This window comes from Thermobia domestica, chromosome 1 (assembly GCF_964235325.1).
Source record: "Thermobia domestica chromosome 1, izTheDome1.hap1.1, whole genome shotgun sequence".
In the NCBI taxonomy this organism is placed as follows: Eukaryota; Metazoa; Arthropoda; class Insecta; order Zygentoma; family Lepismatidae; genus Thermobia; species Thermobia domestica.
Genome location: NC_137454.1, coordinates 259,393,796 through 259,414,988, shown reverse-complemented (window position 1 = coordinate 259,414,988; position 21,193 = coordinate 259,393,796). Strand labels below are relative to the sequence as shown.

The 21,193-nt window shown below is 36.1% G+C and overlaps 1 protein-coding gene across 4 annotated transcripts in view; it reads right to left on the bottom strand.

The window, feature by feature from the left end:
• Positions 1-21,193, bottom strand: part of LOC145660665 (uncharacterized) — a 193,949-nt gene that overhangs the window by 131,406 nt on the left and 41,350 nt on the right. For 3 of the 4 annotated variants that reach the window (XM_081725988.1, XM_081725997.1, XM_081726007.1), the window contains exon 4: positions 11,682-11,912. The exons of the other annotated variant lie outside the window; for it this stretch is intronic. In XM_081725988.1, the coding sequence (XP_081582114.1) occupies positions 11,682-11,912 (231 nt within the window). The remainder of the gene's footprint in view (positions 1-11,681; positions 11,913-21,193) is intronic. 4 annotated transcript variants of the gene reach the window in all.

Below are 21,193 nucleotides of genomic sequence, written 5' to 3'. Positions count from 1 at the left end.
GCGCATTACTCAGCAAAAGGTAATAACGCCAACTGGCATCATTTGCTTGCGTAAGTGGAGTAACATTGCGTCGCAGAAGAGAGCAGTCAACCATCAAGAAATTTTACAAATACTAAAAACTAAGTTTTCACATTTGTATCATCATGTATCAATGAATTAAGTTTAAATCTATCTCTTTTTTATTTTTATTTTATTTTTTAGGCCTACGTTTTATGTTAATAGCTTAAAACGCACAGTAGAGTATATGTCGGTAACAAACATTTATCAAGTGCTGGCCTGTCCCAAAAAGTGCTAATAGGGTGGGGCAGGAACTGAATAATTATAGAACTCGGGCCTACCCAGCTTTTTTGTTATCTGCCTGCCCTTCTGCCACAATAGGCCGGATAGTAGAGAGAATACTGTAGGTTAAATAAAATAAGTCGCATGAAATTTAAATGAGAAAAATATACAATAAGGAAGGAGAATACTGTCTAATGAGTCTACTTCAGTTTTCAAAGAGAAAGTGTATCACTTACTTCGTTTATTATGTCTGTGGGAGCTTTCCTGTAAGGTTTTACGAACTGTAAATTAGCATTTTCATGGATTAGCGTTTTCACTTATATACAAGATATTTAATTTTAAGAGTTCAACTCTTAAGTTATGTCTTCGGAGTCAATACAAGAATTGTAATTAAACTACCGGTATCTGCTAAATAAATATGGGAAAGAGTGTAGCATATTCTACAACAACAGTGGAAACTTAGTTTATAGGGTTTTACTCTCTCAAACAAAATTACATTAGCTTATTCATATTTTAAATCTACATGTGAAAGTAAAATCTAGAAGACCAGATTTGTTAGTGCTTCAAACTAAAGTAGATACAGTGTCAGAAATCAGAAATACAAAAATGCAAGTAAGAAGGACACAGAAATAAATATATAAATTACCGTAGTGTTAAATATTATAAGGTCATAACGAATTACAAGTAGTTATGATCTTATTAAAACAAGTTAAAAATCTCAATCTTGTTAAAAGGTCTATATCTCGGAAAATAATCTTAAAACGTAGGAAGTTTTTATTTTAAGCGTTTATTATAAAACCTGCTTTAAAACCTGTAGAAGTCAATCAATGAATGCCTGTAGTCCTTTTGATAAATGTTTTCAGAACAAGAAATATGCGTAAGGACAATTACTCAAAGCTTCGCTATGATGCGGTTCTTAAAAGTAAATCAAAAGTTAAAGATGTGCTCAATGAACTGTTAGCTAACGCGAAAGCTCAAGGTCATGTTATTAAGAGATTTTTGAGTGATAATGGTAGAGAATTTGATAACAAAGAAGTGAGTAAAATTCTCAATTCTAATGATAGCGCAGAGATTTTCAGCTCCTTATACACCTTAACAAAATGTATGATGTGAAAGAGATGGGACTTATGAAAATGGCAAGAACTGTTTAGTATACTAATCCAGTTTTGAAATATCCTCCAGCTATTTGGACTAAATTGGTCCCTACAGCTAGCTATATCTTAAATGGGACTAGAAAATCTTCGGAGAAAGATGTTAGTTTCTTTGATTCACGGATTAAAAAGAAACATACAATAAAACACACGCGGGTAATAGGATCCGTGTGCTATGTACGAGGGAAAATCGGAAAGTAACGCACAATATTTTTTTCTCCCCAGGTATTGCGGCTGGAATGATGAAACTGCACAACGAGAAAGTTTAAAGTTTGCGCTACAGAGGGTTTTTTGTTCTGTGCAGCTCTAGCAAGAAAAGCCTGAACTGAGAAACAAACATGGGGCGCATGTCACTGTCGTCCACATGTGAAGAGCAGCGAAGTGTAATTAGGTTTTTGTTGGCCAAAGGGCATACACCAAGTGAAATTCACAGTGACATGCGTGGCGTGTATGGGGACAATGTCTCCAGGTCCGCAGCAATGTCTCCAGGTGGTGTGCATTCTTTGAAGAGACCCGTGAGAACCTTAGTGATGCGCCACGCTCCGGTGGCGACCGGTAACAGCTTCAACATCGCAAATATCCGCGCCATTGAGGCAGCAATTTTGAATGACGGGCGTGTGCACCTGCGAACCTTATCGCAGAAGTTCAACATTTCCTATGGTGTGATGTACGACACTATTTATGACACGTTGCAATTCCGTAAAGTTAGTGCTCGCTGGGTGCCTAAGAATCTGACAGACAACCACAAGTGTCCAGCGAATGATAACAAGTTTGGATCACCTAACGCGTTACGCCACAGAAAGGTATGACTTTCTGAAAGGAATCGTCACTGGTGATGAGTTGTGGGCATACCACTACACGCCTGAAATCAAGCAGGCCTCTATGGAGTGGAAACATGCTGGTTCCCCAGTACGAAAAAAAATTCAAGGTGACTCAATCTACGAGGAAAATGCTTGTGGCAGTGTTCTAGGACATGTTTGGTATGTTATTGATGGACTTTGCTGAACACGGGACCACTGTAAATGCTACAGCCTGAATTAAAACTTTGGTTAATTTGCGTCGTGTCTTTCGTGACAAACGCCGCAACATTAATGCTGACGGTGTCAAACTTCTTCATGACAATGCCAGTCCACATGTTGCTGCTCCTGCCCGTGAGAAAGTCAAATTTGGGTGGGGGGTACTCGAGCATCCTCCGTACAGTCCGGACCTTGCACCGTCGGACTTTCATCTCTTTGGTCCCATGAAGAAATTCTGGCCGGCCAACACTTTGCAACAGATACGGAAGTGAAATTAGCAATCCGCAGATAGCTATACTCTACCCAAACAGACTTCTACGAACAGGGCATATTGAAACTGATACCACGCTGGAAGAAGTGTTGAGAAACTTAGTGACTATGTAGAAAAGTAGGTCAAAGATGTAAGTTCATTTGTGCTTTGTTTGGTTTCGGTACACATTAAACTTTTTTGAAAAAAAAAATATATATTGTGCGTTACTTTCCGATCTGCCCTCGTACATACTTTAAACCAGAGCAGAAGGAAAATGCTGAGAAAGGCTATATTAGGATACAATGCACATACAAGTTATCGTGTATAGATTAAGGAAGAACAAAAAGTATTTTGTTCTCGAGATGTGACGTTTCAAGAACTTGAAGATAAGTTCTCTATCAATCAAGAAGAAATACAAAATTCTTATTCTTCAGAGAAGGAAAATGAAGAGTACAGGGAACCTAAATGTGAAGAGGAAATAGGTCCGATACTTCATGAGAAAGAAAATATTTCTACAAATGAAACTGTAGAAGAATGGATCAGAAACCGGTACTTCTCTTACAGAGAAACAAGATTTCAAAGTTAAGAGAAAATTCAGAGAGAGATCACGAATAAAGTTGCCTTCACGTTTCAAAGATTACGTTATGCCTGTTGGTGAGTTTATAAATGAAGTTACACATCCAGATTTGTATGAAGAAGCTATTGAAGAGTGAAGAAAATCTTGAATGGAAGAAAGCCATTGTGAGATGTGAGATGCAATCTCTATTCGAAAACGAAACACAGGAACAAGGGAATTTGCTTGAGGGGAAGAAGGCTATTCCTTCTTAGAATAATCAAGAAAATACTTACAGTAGTAAATTGTGTGCATACATATGCATCATAGGATACTTAGTAATACGTAGTACATTACAGAAATTAACAGACTTGAAGGGAAGTACAATTCTTAAGTAATGGTTTACAAATTACTAGTAGCAGATATAATCAACCTAGGTGATTAATAAAAAGTGATGTAATCGTGTTTTCTCGGAATACTTTGTGACCTCAATTTTTCTTTTATAGGAGAGCAGAATAAATCACACCAATCCACAGTGGTTAAGGGCGAGCAAAAAGCTGGCCAAAACCCAATTTTTGAAAATTGCGTTAAAATAATACTGGTTTAGTGTATGGGTTAAGAAATATCCAAACTTTACTATATACAAACAATAAATACGAGTAACATGTAATGGGTGAGTTAGAAAGGGTGGAAGTTAACTATTGTGAACATGTCTCTAAAATAGTTACCGAATACAGTATTTGACATTCAAGTTCATGGCTTCATATCTAAGAATATGTGGTTACAAGAAACACTTGCTGTATATGGCACCAATATACTTTTCAAGCACTGCAACTGTCCAAAGTAGATATGCAGTATCTTCCATATGTACGTTTCTCCAAACAAAATATGTTAATGTGACAAAATATCATTTATGTTAACAGAAGATCCACAAAACTGCAAATATTTAGTATAGTGCCCAGCGTTCCCCAGCGGAGTTGTTGAAATGGCCTGAAAGAATAATCAATGATGAATTGTTTTTCATGAAGTTTAGGTGCGAATATGTGCGAATTCGTGAAATACATGTTTCTTTGTGATTGTGTGTGGTCATAGGACACCGAAATTAATAATTCTTACTTTTTACTTGCTGGACGTCTATACAGGGTTTTCATAAAGTCTGGACGGATTTAATTTGCTTATAATTTTCATAAAAATGCTCATAATGAAATCAAATAAAGTGCAAACGGCAGCGGAAGGATTACATTTTTAGTTGGCAACACTGTTAGATAAGCGGCAACTCTGAACACGTTGAGAGAGGGAGAGGGAGGGCAAGGGTCAGTTCTTACCAAATTCCATCCATTGTTGTTTCAATGTTGACTGTTAAAAGTAAGTTGTAAGCTGTATTGGTGTTGTGTCTTTTAAAGAAATAAATAAATGAAAAATTCCTCTGAGAAGACTATTTTTTTTTTTTTTTTTTACCGTATCAAAGATGGCGTCGGTGAAAGAGAAAGCGCAATGTGTTCTGTGGTACGCAGAGCTAAAATCACCAATTCTGGTGTGTCGAAAGTTCACCAAAGAGCTCAAAAAGCCGGCACCGACTGAGAGTGCAATCCGAAAGTGGCATGCTAAGTTCTTGGAGACAGGAAGCGTCCTGGACCGTCCTCGAAGTGGGAAGCCGCCAACATCGCCTGCAACAGTGAGCAGGGTAAGGGAAAGCATCATCAACAGCCCACAGAAGTCGATTCCTAGACGGTCTATGGAACTCGGAATTCCACAGACAACCGTGTTTAAGATAGCCAAGAAGACGATCAAGGCCAAAGGTTACAAAATCAAGATAGTCCAGGATCTGCATGATGAAGATTTGGACATCCGGTTCAACTTCTGTGACGCCATGCTCAAGCAGTTGGAACATGGCGACGATCTCCTTTCAGCCATCATATTCTCAGATGAGGCAACCTTCCATGTCTCCGGGAAGGTTAACCGACACAACTGTCGCGTTTGGGGCACGGAAAACCCAAAGGAATTTGAGACACATGAGAGAGATAGCCCTAAAGTGAACGTTTGGTGCGCTGTGTCCTATGATCATCTGATTGGACCGTTCTTTTTTGAAGAGGAGACCGTGAATGGAGATTCGTACCTGGATATGTTGCAGAAATACCTCATTCCGGAACTGGAGGTACGTGGAATCCAGAACGACATCGTGTTCCAACAGGACGGGGCACACCCTCACTATGCAATCAAGGTGAGACAGTTCCTTGACGAGAAATTCCCTAACCGATGGATTGGCCGCGGTGGCCCGACCGCTTGGCCGCCAAGATCACCCGACCTTACCCCCTGCGACTTCTGGCTTTGGGGTCATGTGAAAACGGAAGTTTATGCAAAGAAGCCAAGTGGTTTGGAGAACTTAAAGGACAAAATCAGGGCAACTTAAAGGTCTGTGGCTGGCATTTCGGATCAAACACGGCGGAACGCTGTGAGTGGATTCCAGCGCCGCCTACGCGAATGTGTGGACGTAAATGGCGCCCAGTTGGAGGTGTGGCGGTGAATGAACTGAGCTGGTGCAGATTACAGGTAAAAATTTAATCCTTCCGCTACCGTTTGCACTTTCTTTGATTTCAATATGAGCATTTTTATGTAAATTATAAGCGAATTAAATCCGTCCAGACTTTATGAAAACCCTGTAGTTCATCATGAAGCTGAGACACATCCAGCTCTATGAGAAAATGAGAGAAATGAAAGGACATTGTTAGAGGGAGCAAACACGGCATGTCGAGACCTGGTTTTGACGCAATTGGGCATTGGTGATCACCCAGCTCACGTTAGTGAAGATATTCGAAGAGCTGTTTCCAGGTTTTGCAGCAACTGTACCAAAAACTGTGTAAGAGTGGCAAAAGTCATGACATCTTTCTGAAGACACATACAGAATGGCTTAATGCAGAACTGAAGTTTACAGTTCAGGGACAGATCAAATCCTGGAGGTCGTCCATCGAAGGATTTCAGAGAATCTAGTGACCGAACCAAACGGAGAAAAACGGAAGACTTACGCACATCTGCAAGTACACTCATGTCCAAAATTATTGTCGCATATCTACTGTATAACTGTTTTCTTGTAAGAATATAATTTGATAATGATTTTGCAGAGTACTTTTAATACTGATACTATGTGTTAATCCGGAAATGTATATTTGTCGTAAATTTCATAGGAAATTTCCTGTTTTCTTGTAAGAATATAATTTGATAATGATTTTGCAGAGTACTTTTAATACTGATACTATGTGTTAATCCGGAAATGTATATTTGTCGTAAATTTCATAGGAAAAGAATTATAAATACGAAAATTAGAATGAGTAAAAACAAAATGTTGCTAAATGGACAAGAAAGTTTTATTTTCGTTTTATTGTTCTTATTTACTGCTTTTTTGACATGAAATTTGCCACATACATGTCTTTCCCGATTATACACACACTAACATTATAAGAAATACCGGGCGAATTCGTTATCAAATTATATTCCTACAACAACATATTTATAGACATGCGACAATAATTTTGGACATGATTGTACATCGGAACTGGCCTTTGCTACCAAAATGAGTCATCGGGCACCAGGACAAGAAGATGCATCAAAAGTACTTCTTGAGGTGACAGGAAAAACTCTGACTAGAGCTCGTAAGATGAGACAAGCGTTTATGAGCGCAAAGAACCAGAGCATTTAACCCAAACCGTACACCAAAGAAGAGGCGCTTGCATTATTTCTCGATGCTAAGTTAACCAAAAGCCAATGCAACTGTCTACGTGTTGGTGTCAAAACAAGCAACGCAAACATTTATCCAAGTTATCACCAATTACTCACGGAAACATGAGATTCAGAAGCAGTTTAGAGAAAAAGCAGGCCTTAATGTTGATAGACCCAAAGCAGGAGGCAGTGGAACAAGCAATGGTGGAACACTGCCAGGAGATTATTTGCGGATCGACACCAATCTTCGCAAATAACGGGATTTCTGAACAACTGATTATACGTTTTTCGATGATACTATTTGTAATCAACTCTGGATTTGATGTTGATGCCAAGGCTTTTGACAGTTATTCACTGGAAAAGCCAAACTGTTTGTTCATCTTTACAGTTGGTTCTGTATGCCTGCTAGTGTCCACAAAATACTTGTTCATGGTTCGGCTGTGATACAGAATACCGTTTTACCAATAGATCAGCTTTCCGAAGAGGCACAGGAGGCACGGAATAAAGATATACGAACATTTCGGGAAGATCACTCACGAAAATTCTCTCGCACGATCACGAATCGGGACATGCTGCATTGCTTCTGACTACTTGTGCTGTATTTCTTTCGAGTATTAGATACGTGGCTACCGGAAAGAAAAGACGGTGCTTGTCACACGAAGGACGACTGCTGTTGAAGACGTCGAAGCGTGGAGGAAAAGGAGCCAACGCTAGGACTAGCAGCCAAAATAATGAAGGCATCCCATCTGCATTCAGCGATATTGTTTGTGACAGTGATGACTGACGTACAGATTTGGTTGACAAAATCAATTCTCGTTTTTCATTTGTGTGTGAGTGTTATGAAGATTTGTATATATGAGTGTAATGCAGATTAGTATGTGTGAGTGTACTGACGTATTGCACACGAATACACAGTACTTTATTAGTGTTTACCAACATTTCCTACTAGCTCTCTCGTGCAGACGGGGCTAGTGCAATCGAATGATAAACGTGTTCGTTAATTCTTAGTACTATAAATATACAATTCTCACATATTTGAGACTTTAGAAGCATTTTGTACATTTTTATAACCAATTATAGGTTTTGGCCAGGTTTTTGCTCATCCTGAACCACTGTGCAATCGGATGGAAAAATACGCGTAAGTAGATTGCCAACGAAACAGATGAATTGTTCGAGAGCAAGCTCTCAAACTGGACCGAAATACTGAAATTATTTAGCACATACATTAAAAACAAGTAGTACAAAGGTAGGTCAATTGTTCTTATATAATATGCACTCTATAGCTTCTATCTGTATCATGTATCTAATTTGATTGAAAGATTCCACGAGTAGATACTGCAAGCTGAGACAGAGTGACTGACAATTGCAAATTTTATAATTGTAAGAGTAACGAACTAAATACCATGTAAAATGAAATTTTAGAACAAATAGGTATAGGTAAGAAATGTGCAAGTAAAAAAAGTGGAAACCATTACACTGGTAATAAGGATAGGCCAAATTTTAGAAATATATTTCATAGGACAAGAGGGAGATATTTAATTACAGGGATCGTAGATTCTTAATACAATAGAACAATAAGTAGCAACAATAGAAGAAACTGTAAAGAAAGGAATTGTATAGGTATCAAAATTATCTTTAAAAAAATACTGATTATATGCTCTCAGTAGAAACGAAGCAGAATATAACAGTATGAAAGAAGATCAAATCGAGAGGAATTCTAGAAGTTTTCCTGATAATTATGTATCTACTTGTTGGGAATATTGAATGTATAGTATGGATGGACAGAAAGTATCTGAAAAGAAAATACTCAACTTGATTACATGCGAGTTGTTGTTTTGAGTTTGAAGAGTTGTATAATGGAAAATGAAATGAAATCTGTAAGTTTTACGTCCAACGGTTATGCCGGTTAGGCTAAAGAAGACGGTGATGATGAGAAATGAATGAAAATGGTGGAATGAAGAAAGTGGGAGGAAACGGGAGAACCCCGAGAAAACCCACGAGCACGGTGTTTGTCCACCACAAAGTCCACACGACGCGAGTTGGGATCGAACCAGAGACCCCAAGCATCGGAGGTGAACGTTCTACCACTGAGCCACCGCGCCCCCCGAGTTGTATAATGGGTTAGCTACCGTGTTGAATAGTTGGTATATTGTAAAATGTTAAGCACAAGGTTCTAACATGAATGTAACGATACTGAGTTTTATAACAGATAGTGCAATTTTCCAAATTAAGAGGTTTATCATGAAGAGTGTAATAAAAGAGGTTGTAAGTAGTACAGAGAATATGAGTTGTTGATGAATAATGTATACTTGCTTGTAAGCTCATAAAGGTTAAGTAAGGTAAAGTCTACGCCAGTTTTATTGTTATAACATCAAGATGTGAGATACAGATATACTGTAGACGTGCGTCCCACTTCAACATAATACTGATAATGATATATAACACTACTAATAATGAAGATAGGGATGATTAACTCGCAACAAACCCATGTAGCTTAATTTCTTAACTTTGTAAATAATACGCTTAAGTGTTATCGTGACGAACAAGACTTGCAAGTCTGCACTAATTTAAAACTTCTGTTTTTTCGTCGAAGGCGAATTTTTGGTTAATATTGAGGGAAAGAATTTTAGATGCATGTTCTCTTCATTGCAATCAACATATACAATCGGATGAAAATGTACTTGTATAATTGACACACTAGTACATGTTCCATTTCATCAATGAAACCATGATCAGTGATGAAAATTTTCCAGAAAATTTTCCGATTCATAAAAACATACTTCACTTATTCCTACATCGTTGTTCTGCCGTAAAATGTATTTGTAAAAAATATTGTCTGAAAAAAGTTTCATGGAGTGAAAATCTAACGATTCTTCATCTCTGCAAAAATGTTTCGGAGATATCAATGGATTCTTCCCTCAGAATTCATCTTTGATCTCACAAAATTATATTTCGTCAGTTTAATACGCATTAGGCAAAATTTTCTCATAGCTATACTACTTTTCTGCATTTACATACTTGCAACATATATAAATAAGTAGAGATGATATAAAGTGCCTACAGTAAATTTTTAACTACTCAAAATCTCAGTTTAAGTAACTCCTGAAAACAAATACTGGATATTTTCTGGAAATAAACATTTATTTATTCAATATATTCATTTAGAAGAGAAAGTAAAATGTAACTAATAATTTACGACTGTTAATAAAATCTAAGCATTTCTTCTTATTTTCTGTTACAAAAATAATCTTCATAAGGAACTTGTATGTGGTTATTTCATTACATTACATAGACAGGCTTATATGTGAAGAAATAGTGGAATTTTCTGTTTTAGAATTAATTAATAAATTCACAAAGGTTTCTTTTCGCTTTGTTGTTACACTAAACAATCGAATATAATGTTTGTATACTCTACGAACTCGATTTATGTTCCCTGCACTTTACGCTCGCAGACAGACAGACAGAGAGAGAGAGAGAGAGAGAGAGAGAGAAATATTATGTAAATTTTTACTTTCCAACTCGGAATATTAGAAAATTTTCCGGTTCCCGAAAACAAATTGGAAAATTATAATTTGTTGCTGTCCTCTACAGGAATTCAATTTTATAGCTTCATGTGCTGTTAAGTATAGTGAAAATTTTCCACCTAACATCACTATACATAATATTCAAAATTGTCCGACTTATGAAATGTTTTTCACATCTTTCTACATCATAATGAAAATTTTCCGATCCATGAAAATTCCTTTCACTTGTTTCTACAGAGCAATAAAACTTTCCGATTCGTAAAAAGTTGTTTTTACTTTTTGCTTCAAAATGATGAACATTTTCCGACTCATAAAAAGTTTTTCAATCTTTCCATACACGACAGAAAAATTTTCGATTCATGAAAAATTGTTTCACTTGTTAAGTAGTAGAAATTTTCTGAGCCATGAAAATTTTCAGATTCTTTAAACGATCTTTCACTTTTTAACATTTCTAGACATGAATTCAATTAATTTTATGCTTAATGAGGAATTGTTACTTGATCGCTGATATTTGTTTAGAGCGGACAATTTTTCGGAATAATATAGTGGAAAATTTTCTGAAATGGAAAATTTTCCACCTCACACCACTAACCATGATATTAAATTGTTGTAGCTATGCCTATAGCACAACTGTATTATGTTAAAAATGTAGCATTTTCTGAATTTGTAAATATTCTTAAGAAAAGGATGTCAAGAGTTGAGAATAATAACAGACAGGAGTTAGGGATTGTTGTACTTGTCTTCAAGTTGATTTACATAATGCTAGCCAAAAGCTTAAAAAAATAACGTGTGTTTCAAGTTAAAAAAACTAGTACCGAAATTAACTTAACGATTTTACATATTATAGAAAATGCAACAATTCACTGAGGAACTATTCCTTACTTAAGTAATACAAACACAATCATATATATTAACAAAGATAGATACATTTATTAAAAGTTTTATTAGCTAGTATGTTTCGAAAACAAGTTATAAGAAGGTTTCCCAGCTTTAAAGCATAGATGTAATTATCCACTACCAACTGAAAATTATATAACTGTACAAAGAAAATACAAACAGGCAACAAAATATCTAATAATATACACATTTTTATATATTTTTTGTATAACCTTAAGTTATTTTAATGATAATGCCTTTAAGAGGATCTGTTTTAATTAGTATGAGATAATATAAAGGACAATAATTTGCTCTTACCTCGTCCCTGCATAGAAGATCTGCAAGAACATAAAACATATTTAAAAGGTCATTGAGGCAACTGGACTCACGAATAATAGTTTGACCTATATTATTGTTAGATGCTATCTCAGCCAACAAATAAATTGCACTCTGGAAAAGCAGTGGATAAAACACTACAATTCTTTTGCTTAATATTCGATGCAAAAGCCGAAATATTGGACGATTACATAGTGCTTGCTGATTCGCAACCTGAATAAAGAAATAAGATTATTTATTTCAGTTATATACTGCATATCAGTATCAATTTTTAAACATAGCAAAGAAATAAATGTAATTGTAGATAAAAGGGAAGTGATGTTGGTGAAAATTTTAAAACCAAGAAAGAAAAGTGTTGAGTAGAGTGAAATTTATACCATAGATTCAGTAGTGATTACACAGAGATAGTTACAATTTCGGAACTATACAACACTTCAAATCTTGATAAGTCAGTACGGCATGAAGTTCCACGTGCTACAATCAGAGTCTCTACTTCGTGGGATCGAATCAAACAGCATTGGAATCAAATTAAACAGCCTCTAAATGTGTTTCTGAAGAATCAACGGTCGCGGCTGTTGTATGGAAGCCCATTTGACATTCATTCTGTGTACTGATAAACTGTGACAAACAAGATACCAACCAACCAAACCCCATATTTGTTTGATGAACGATGTTGTCAGAGACTGTACAGGTCACAGAAACAGTGGTATCCATCGTTCTTCAAAAAGTAGCTAGTACATTTCAGAAAACATGTATCTTCAAATTGTCATGCTGAAATAGCTCCCGAAATTTTCTGAAGAGGACCTCAGCATCTATAACTTCCTGATATAACAGTCATTGCTGAAATTGCTCTTAATGTGTATAGCACCCGAGATTGAATCTTGTTCCTAATGACGGCGACACCATCGTCACTGGCGTTCAGCCGTTATGATGTTCGACAGTGCACTTTTGCAGATTGCGCTGACAACAACAGCATCTAACGCGTATTCCGGCATTGCTGTTGAACAGGTATAAGCGAGATTCGTCTGAAAACACGTCTATCTGCCACTCAGCATGCCAGCAACAATTGCAGTCTGAAGCATTAGTGGTTTTGAGTAATGGAAGCCGATTCGTGCAGCCAGTCCAGCGTTTAGCGAGGTAGGCAGGTTTAAAAGAGTCACAGCATTCCTCCTTCGAGCTAATACTGTGTTAGACGCTATACGGTCCGTCATGCCACGAGGACAAGATGTTTTTATCCCGTGGTGTATTCATATTCCGCACTCCATTGCCCTATCATAACTGCGTACGATTCTCTTTCTTTCAGTACTTCCACACACATATCACTATCGTGTCAGCATAACCTGTACCAATTTCGAGGTACGAGAAACCATGCTTGCTCACTCTTTTTTGTTCGTTTGGGGGTACGGTAACTCAGTGGTAGAGCGCTTACCTCTGGTGTGTGGGGGATCCGGTCATCTCCAGCCAAATAAAGTTTGTGGTGGATAACAGCGTGTCCGTGGATTTCTTTGGGTACATTCGTTTCCTCCCATATTCTCATTCCATCGATTCCTCCATTATCATTCACTTGCCTTAATAATTCATCTCCCTTAGCCTAAAGGACAAACGTCTCGCTAAGCTGAAAATTTTCATTTTTTCTATTCGCTTGCCCACACACCACTAATTGAGAGCTGGTAAAATGTCCTCTCGCGGTTCGAGTATTGAATCGAAAACTGCCGAGGCCACGCATGTGCCATTAAGCTGCAATTGTAATCGTCCCTACGTCGTAAAAAACTGTACAAGTCATTTCTTCTTGGTGTTACAAATTTCACAAACAGCAATGTAAAAACAAAGTTTAAACTCCACACTGAACTCAATCTCAGAATGACTCTTATAAACATGAAAAGATATAGTTTAAATATCAAATTTGTCTTAAGGACACATGAGCTCTTGAAAATGGGACGCTTCTTAAGTATACATACCTTTATATTAACAGTTCTCAGATATGAAATTGTATAAGACCGAAGCTGAAGTTTATTTTAGTGATTTATTTGAATTGAGAAATTAATACAGTATTAAGAAATTTCGGATGATGCATTTAAGTAGACATATCACTCTTCTCTATACGATTCGATGAAACAAGATGTTCTATGTTTATAGATTTAAGTAAAAATCAGGTATAGGGTGAAGTTTGATGCATTTTGAGATTTATGATTAAGTTATTTGCCATTGAACACAACCTCCTTAAGAGAAGATTCCATTCACTATTTCTGACTTGGATCAAAAAGTGACCCTTTTAGATTATTATTTCTTATTAGTAAGGTCAGTGTCCGAGACAGAAATACAAGTTTAAAAAAATACACGGGCTAGTTTCGGGTACAATCCCAAAAATCACACGTAGTCCGGGATTACAACCATGATTTAGTATGTCAGAAAATAGCTCTTTATTATCGACCTGCCGGCCCTTTCCCACTAATAAGATTTTCGTTGGTTGTTCCTGTTAAATTTTGGATATTGAAATCAGCTAATGACAACCCTGAGACTGCCAAAAGATATTGCAACTAATATACCGGAATAAAGAACTAAAATCCTAAACAACAGAGATATCACGGAAATTCGTTCATATCTAAAGACACGTTACCGATACCTCAAATGTTGTTTAACAATTAATCCTTTCAACCGTTTACTTAATAAATTATATCCGCATAAATCTATAAATCCAAGGAAAAAAATATTGTATTCACAGGAAAGGAAAACTCAATATTTGACCTAAAATACAAGAGAAAACATAAAAAACTGTCACTACCTTTTTAGTCTTAGAGGCTGTTCATCTTGTATATTGTGATTTTTATCTTGTAAATCAATGATCTCTGTACATGCCTTACTTGAAGTAATATTCATCCTTAAAAATTAACAATAGTGTAGGTCATAACTGAGGACGTGTGACTAAAATACTCTTTAAGAATGTTGTACCATGTTAAGAACCTATGAAATTTCACTTATAATGCTTTCCTAATGTTTATTAATGTTGCCTTGATTTAAATTCAACAAAGGTTTTTTCCTTAAAATGTGAAATGATTCGAAAACCGACCCTCATGTTTCTGTTTTGTAATTAAGAAGAATATGAATATTGTCTAACTTCTGCTGATTTCCTAATAAATGCTTAGACAAATTCGAAATACTTTGAGTTCCCTCGTGACTATACAGTAAGAATCTCGCCTTCGGAGCAGGGGACACTGATTCGATTCCAAGTCGAAATTCATGTGGTATGGATCCTACGTTAGGCTGTAGGTCCATGTTCTACATCGTCATAGTGCTGGAAAAGGACGATATACTCCAAATAAATCATTCAACAATCAAATAATTATATCTAAAGGTTTTGAATAGATGATGCGATCCTCTATTCTGGCCCTTTTCTTCATTGTAGTGTTCAAAGAAGAATTTTAATATGGTTGTCCTGAAAGAGTACACAGACTGATTTTACATTAGAATACTTTATTAACTTTCCTGTTACAGAATTCTTGACATCAAAATAATAACAGTTTGTTAGGATCTTGCAATTATCGTCTCGCAACGGGCTAAAAACGATAAAAATTTGTTATTAAATATATTATAATCCCACCCCAGCATGGTAATAGTCTTAAGCTATATCAGAAAGTTGTTGCTCATTACTATAACATCAATAAAATCCTATGGGAAAATAGAAATCGATGACGGAGAACTATATTATTCACGTTTCGGATGCACTCAGCGCTACAGTAAACTAACAAACGGGATTAATACTAGATAAGAAAGAAAGAAAATAAAACTTTCTTATCTATAGCCCGTAAGCAGTAGATATACTGGAAAGTATTTACTATATAAGCAAACTGTACAAAAACTTAAGTCACCTCGTATAAAACCTAATTAACACCTGGTAACAACTTCCGCCTTAATAACCACCTAGATTCTGTTTACAAGTGATTTCGAAGTCCTGAAGATGTGAATCCATTCGCTTAACAGTAATTCCCATAATTCCAGCAAAGTATGGCAATACTTATTTCGGTATTTCACCTGTTGCTCCACATAGTCCTCCAGTTCATCATTAAGAGTTAAATCTGGGAAATTTACAGGCTAACCAGCTATGATAAAATGTCTAATATTCCTCAAACTATATACAAACGCTTTGAACCATGTGAACATACCAGTTGTCACCTTCAAAGACGGGATTATACAGTCCGCAGCAAAAAACCTGCAACACGAGCATGTAAGTTTATTGTGAAACAACGAAGTTTATTGCTCCAAACTAAGTGTGCAGGGAGGACGGTGATGTGTTTCCTGGCGTGATTAGTGCCACTTAGACATTATGTTGATTCCCTGCGCTGTTAGGCGTAGTTTCACAATAAACTTACATGCTCATGTTGCAGGTTTTTTGCTCCGGACTGTACAAAGCATATTAATCATGAAAATGGCACTGAAAATGTCTAAGTTATATTCATCTGTCTCAGTGAATCAAATCATGGTGCGCAAAAACTACACCACCATCACAGAACGTCCTCCAAGTTGAACCACACCTTCAACACATTGCGAGTGAAATGCTTCATTGAGCTTTGGGTGATGCCATACATCATTGGAATACAGGCAGAAACGAGACTCGTTGGGCCACTATACAGACTGTTCCATAATTCGTGTAATTTTCTATGGAACTGGGAGAAGATGAAGTTTTCACACTATTAATATAACATTTGGCACTCTTATTAAGAAATATCTGAATTTTTCGAATTTCTAAACGAAATAGGAGAAAATCGCTGTTTAGTCCCCCTTTTAGGGGTGTAAACACAAAAGTTCATTTTCCTTATGGGAGATTCAATGTTAAATTTGGAAACAGTTTCCTCAAATAGTTATTCGTAAAGATTTTAGGGCAAATGAGTTGTATTTGTTACAAAATGCAAAAATACTCATTCACAAAGCTAGTAAAGCCGTCTCAAACATTATTTTGGGAAGGCCCCCCTTTTGGGGGGCAAGGGGCTTAAAAAGGTGGTGGGTGATATGTTACCGAAATCCCAAAATTTATTTTCGGAGTGCCAGTAAACGTCAGATTAATTCCGAATGTCACAGACTTAATGCTCCAATGCTCCTTACATGTAAAAGTGACTGATAATGGGGCTACAGCTCCCTTTCAAAAATAAGAAAATCACCATAAATATCCTTAGTAGGGACATAGGAGAAGAAGGTATTTTTTATTAATTATTGTGAAATTTGGCGTCATTGTAGCAAAAGAGTATGCGTTTTTGAAATCTGGAATGCTATTTTGGTAACGCACCGCCTTAGGGGGGCACAGGGGGCGAAGCAGTAGATGATAGATCTTCACAAAAATTCAAAATTTTGTTCCGGAAATGCCAGTGAGCGTCAGATTTTTCACAAATGTCACAGAATTAATATTCTAATGCTCCTTGCATGGCCAGTGACTTATACGGGGTTATAGCCCCCTTTCAAAAATTAAAAAAAATCATCATAAATATCCTTAGTATTGACATACGGGAAGAATGAGTTTTTCTCAATTAATGTGAATCTCGGCATCGGGTTAGCAAAAAGTTATGCATTTATCACATTTGGATATTATTTTGGTAATGTACCGCCTTAGGGGGGCACAAGGGGTGAAGCATAAGTTATTGGATCTTTATAAAAATTTCAAATTTTATTTTGGAATTTCCAATGTGTGTCAGATTATTCATAAATGTCACAGAATTAATATTCTAATGCTCCTTGCATGTGCCAGTGACTGATATTGGGCTACAGCCACCCTTCCAAAAATCACATAATTAACGGCAAATATCCTTAACAGGGACATACGGGAAGGAGGTAAATATGCTTTACAACTGATGTGCAATTTGTCATTATTGTAGAAGAATGTTTTGATTTTTTAAAAATTTCGAATCTAGTGTAAATGAATATCGTCTGTCAGTGTAACAGATTGAGGATATAGCTTCGTTTTTTGGCATCACTGGAATATAATCAAAGAATTTTGCATTTTTAAAAACCTAATTGGTCTCCTTATAGCATAAAATCACACATAAAGTCACCAGCATATTTTTTTTGCACACTTAAGCAAACCAGCTCGAAATAGAACACAAAATGACAGTGGAAAATGTCACAGGTTCCACGAACGAAAAGATTTTAATAAGAAGTAATATTTTAAAAATTAAAATATTGTTTTCTTTATTCATAGAAAAAGCGTATCTTTTCCCTACTTCTTCCACAATAACTGTATGATCCAAGGATGTTATAGAGGATCTACCCATATGTATCGTCATCCTATTAAATCGATGAAGCCAAAAAACAACCGAGCATTGGCACGTCTGATTAGCTACTCTCGTTTCCGCCATCGTCTGATTGGCTACTTTCGTTTCCGCCATGACTGTTGGCTCAAAACATTGCAATCCTATTGGACAGAGTGGGCAGAGTAGGGGTGGCGAAACTGTGACGTATGGCTTCAAGATTTTGTTGTAAGGGCAGATCCTCTATTTTATAAGATCCTTGGTATGATCCCACTTTCCACGCAGTAGCCTACTCGTATACTGCACATGTAAGCACGTCAGGAAATCGTATACTATGGACACATGGTTGTAGTAAAAACAAATGTTTCGCAAAGAATAAGGATCAGGTTGAGTCAGGCTATACCATAAACCCAAGAAAACATATTATCCCTTTCTAAAAACAACACTTTCCTTTTGGCTCAGTTGTCATTAACTAAATTGCTTAAAGATTTAATTAATCTAAGTGTAAGACAGATAAAATGAATTTACTTCATTTAGCATGCCCCCGTGAACGAGCAAGACATGAATGAATTAATGCGATTTACTAGAGCTACTGTGAACACCTTCTCCAACATATCTGGATGACTCTGGACAATTCTTTGTTTTATGTTGCCCAATAAGGATGAATGGCCGTAATAAAATTCCAGACGCATGCACCATCATAGGTACAAGCGAAAGAGTTTTATTGTATTTTCTAACTAAAAATGCAAATTTACCCATGTGACGCTCCCATTAGGCAAAGGAAATTCTGAGTCCACGCCCCTAAAAGAAATCCACATATGGGTTATTGTCACAAACATTTTTTTCTAAAAATAATGCCAAATTTCACATTGTAAAAAGAATGCTTCTGCCAGTAGGTCTTTGCGTAAGAATAATCATATTAAATTTATGATGCTTTTCAAAGATAGCTATAGTAACATATTAGTCACTGGTACATAAAAGCAGTATGGAGTATTAATTCTGAGCATCTTGCAACTAATTTGACCCTCATGAGTACTCTCAAAATAAAATTTGGAATTTCTATCAGTCCTCCCCCTATGACCCCCAAAGGTACCAAATTACCCTCCGTGTCCTGTGCCTCCTATTGTGTTGACTATTGTTAACATCTTTTAACAATCTGTGAAATATTAAAATTTTTATTGTATTAAAATTAAAGTATCAAAAACTTTTGATTAAGCATGTACAAGAACTACACATATAGTTATTGTTGGAATATAGAGAAACTTTCAAATACAAAAACAACTTTAAAATAGACTACAAGGATGTATGACGTCCTAGTTGTTTTTGTATTATAAGCCAGTGAAAGTACTTCACAATTCATATAAATACTTCCAAAAATTTTACTGTCAGGAAGAAAGAAGACGAGAAGGAAAGAAGGAAGAAAGAAGACGGGAAGGATTACTGGTTGATGTCTATATTCATCGAGATATGAGAATGTATTTCATACGAGTACTTTCATGTAAGTTAACCTTTTTAATTTGTTGAATTTTGTCTTGCATTGAGAATGTATTTAAATTGTTCTCATGGAGGTCTCCTGCTAGGCCTATTAAATTACCAGATCCTTCAGATCTCGGTACAGTGAATCTTAACTTGTCTTGAAGATAGCAGACATCTTTAGTGCACTAAATTATTAATTATTTGAATTATTAACTTTGAACATGTCTGCAACATTTGTAAGATGTTTTGTTAATAATCTGATTTGTTATCTAATAAACCTACATCAAACTGAATTTAATTTTAAGACATTTGAAACCTAAATCAATTATCTAAAAAGAAAACCACTATACTACCCAATTAAGATGATTAATTATCTGTAAATCAATACAATATGCATCATTAAATCGATCCTAAAATATCATTAAATCGATACATGGCTCCGACGCGAATGGTAAAAGACAAATTCAATTTTTATAATCAGTATTATTTTTGTTAGACTCAACCACTGAAATTAGCATTTAGCTATTGTGGTGTGATGTGATCATTGGATATAATGCTTTCATGCTTGATAGAAAGACCACAAATACATTCTCATTCAAGCGAACTCAACACGTTTTATCGATGTCTTTATACATGTAGTGTTAGTTTTGCATCTTATATTGCATAGATTGTTTTTCTTGTGTCTTTTTATTAGAGAAAGTGTCTATCATTAGAGTTCAAAACAATGTCACGTAACAAGCAAAAGGTTTCTCAAAGTACGTCTTTAAGTAATTCCGTACATACTCCTGTTTCATCACATTCTTTCTTGGAAACCTTTTCTAACGAAAACGGCCAGGATGCTTCAGAATTTCTAAAAAGCTTTGATCGATTTGCACTCATTCATAATTGGAATGAAGATACAAAGAAACAGGTATTTAAACTTTCGTTAGGCAAATTCCCGTATACTTGGTTAAATAACAATCCGGACTATTTAAATTTAACATGGAAAGAATTACGCGAGAAATTCTTGGATCAGTTTTCACCAAACCGTTCATCGCTGCAAGCAACTTTGCTATTTCAGCAACGATATCAGTTAGAGTCAGACCGGTTGACACAGTTTCTCTATGAGAAGTTCGACCTGTCGCAAAGGATTTCTCCGCCGATGTCTTTCAAATCATTTGTATTGCAAACTATTCTTTCCTTGTTGCCTAGATATATTCCGCTATTTAGCCAGCATACTTTTGAGAATTTTACACAGCTTATTGACAAAGCAGAAATAATAGAACGATAAGAGACGTTAGTTAATTATCGTGTACAGAATGAAAAAGAAGTTTCTTTGCAACTTCCTTCCTCTAGTGTAGAAAGCACAACAGACTCTTTAGAAGCTATTTCAAACCAGTTGAAAGCTTTACAGATAGCAATCAATAAGCAAAACTTAGATGAAAACACAATTGCAGTAGCGGTTGAAAAGCCCTCCAGGCATATTCAACAAGGTAAGAAGAAAAACAAACTACGGAAACAAAGTAGGTCACGATCACCTTCTCACCAAAACAGTCCTATACAGCAGACACATACGTGTTGTAAACATAACGGCGGACAAGACAAAAATAATAGGAAGACGACAAAAGTTAACAACCAGTTTTCCAAAGGAAAACAAAACCCTCAACGCTTTTATTCTCAATATTTTGTACCTCAACCTCCATCATTTCAATATATGCATCCCATATTGTATAATCCAGGAACATATCCTGTGATGAACCCGCCTTCATCCCCTAGGAATAATTTCCTAGCCATAGAGAATACATC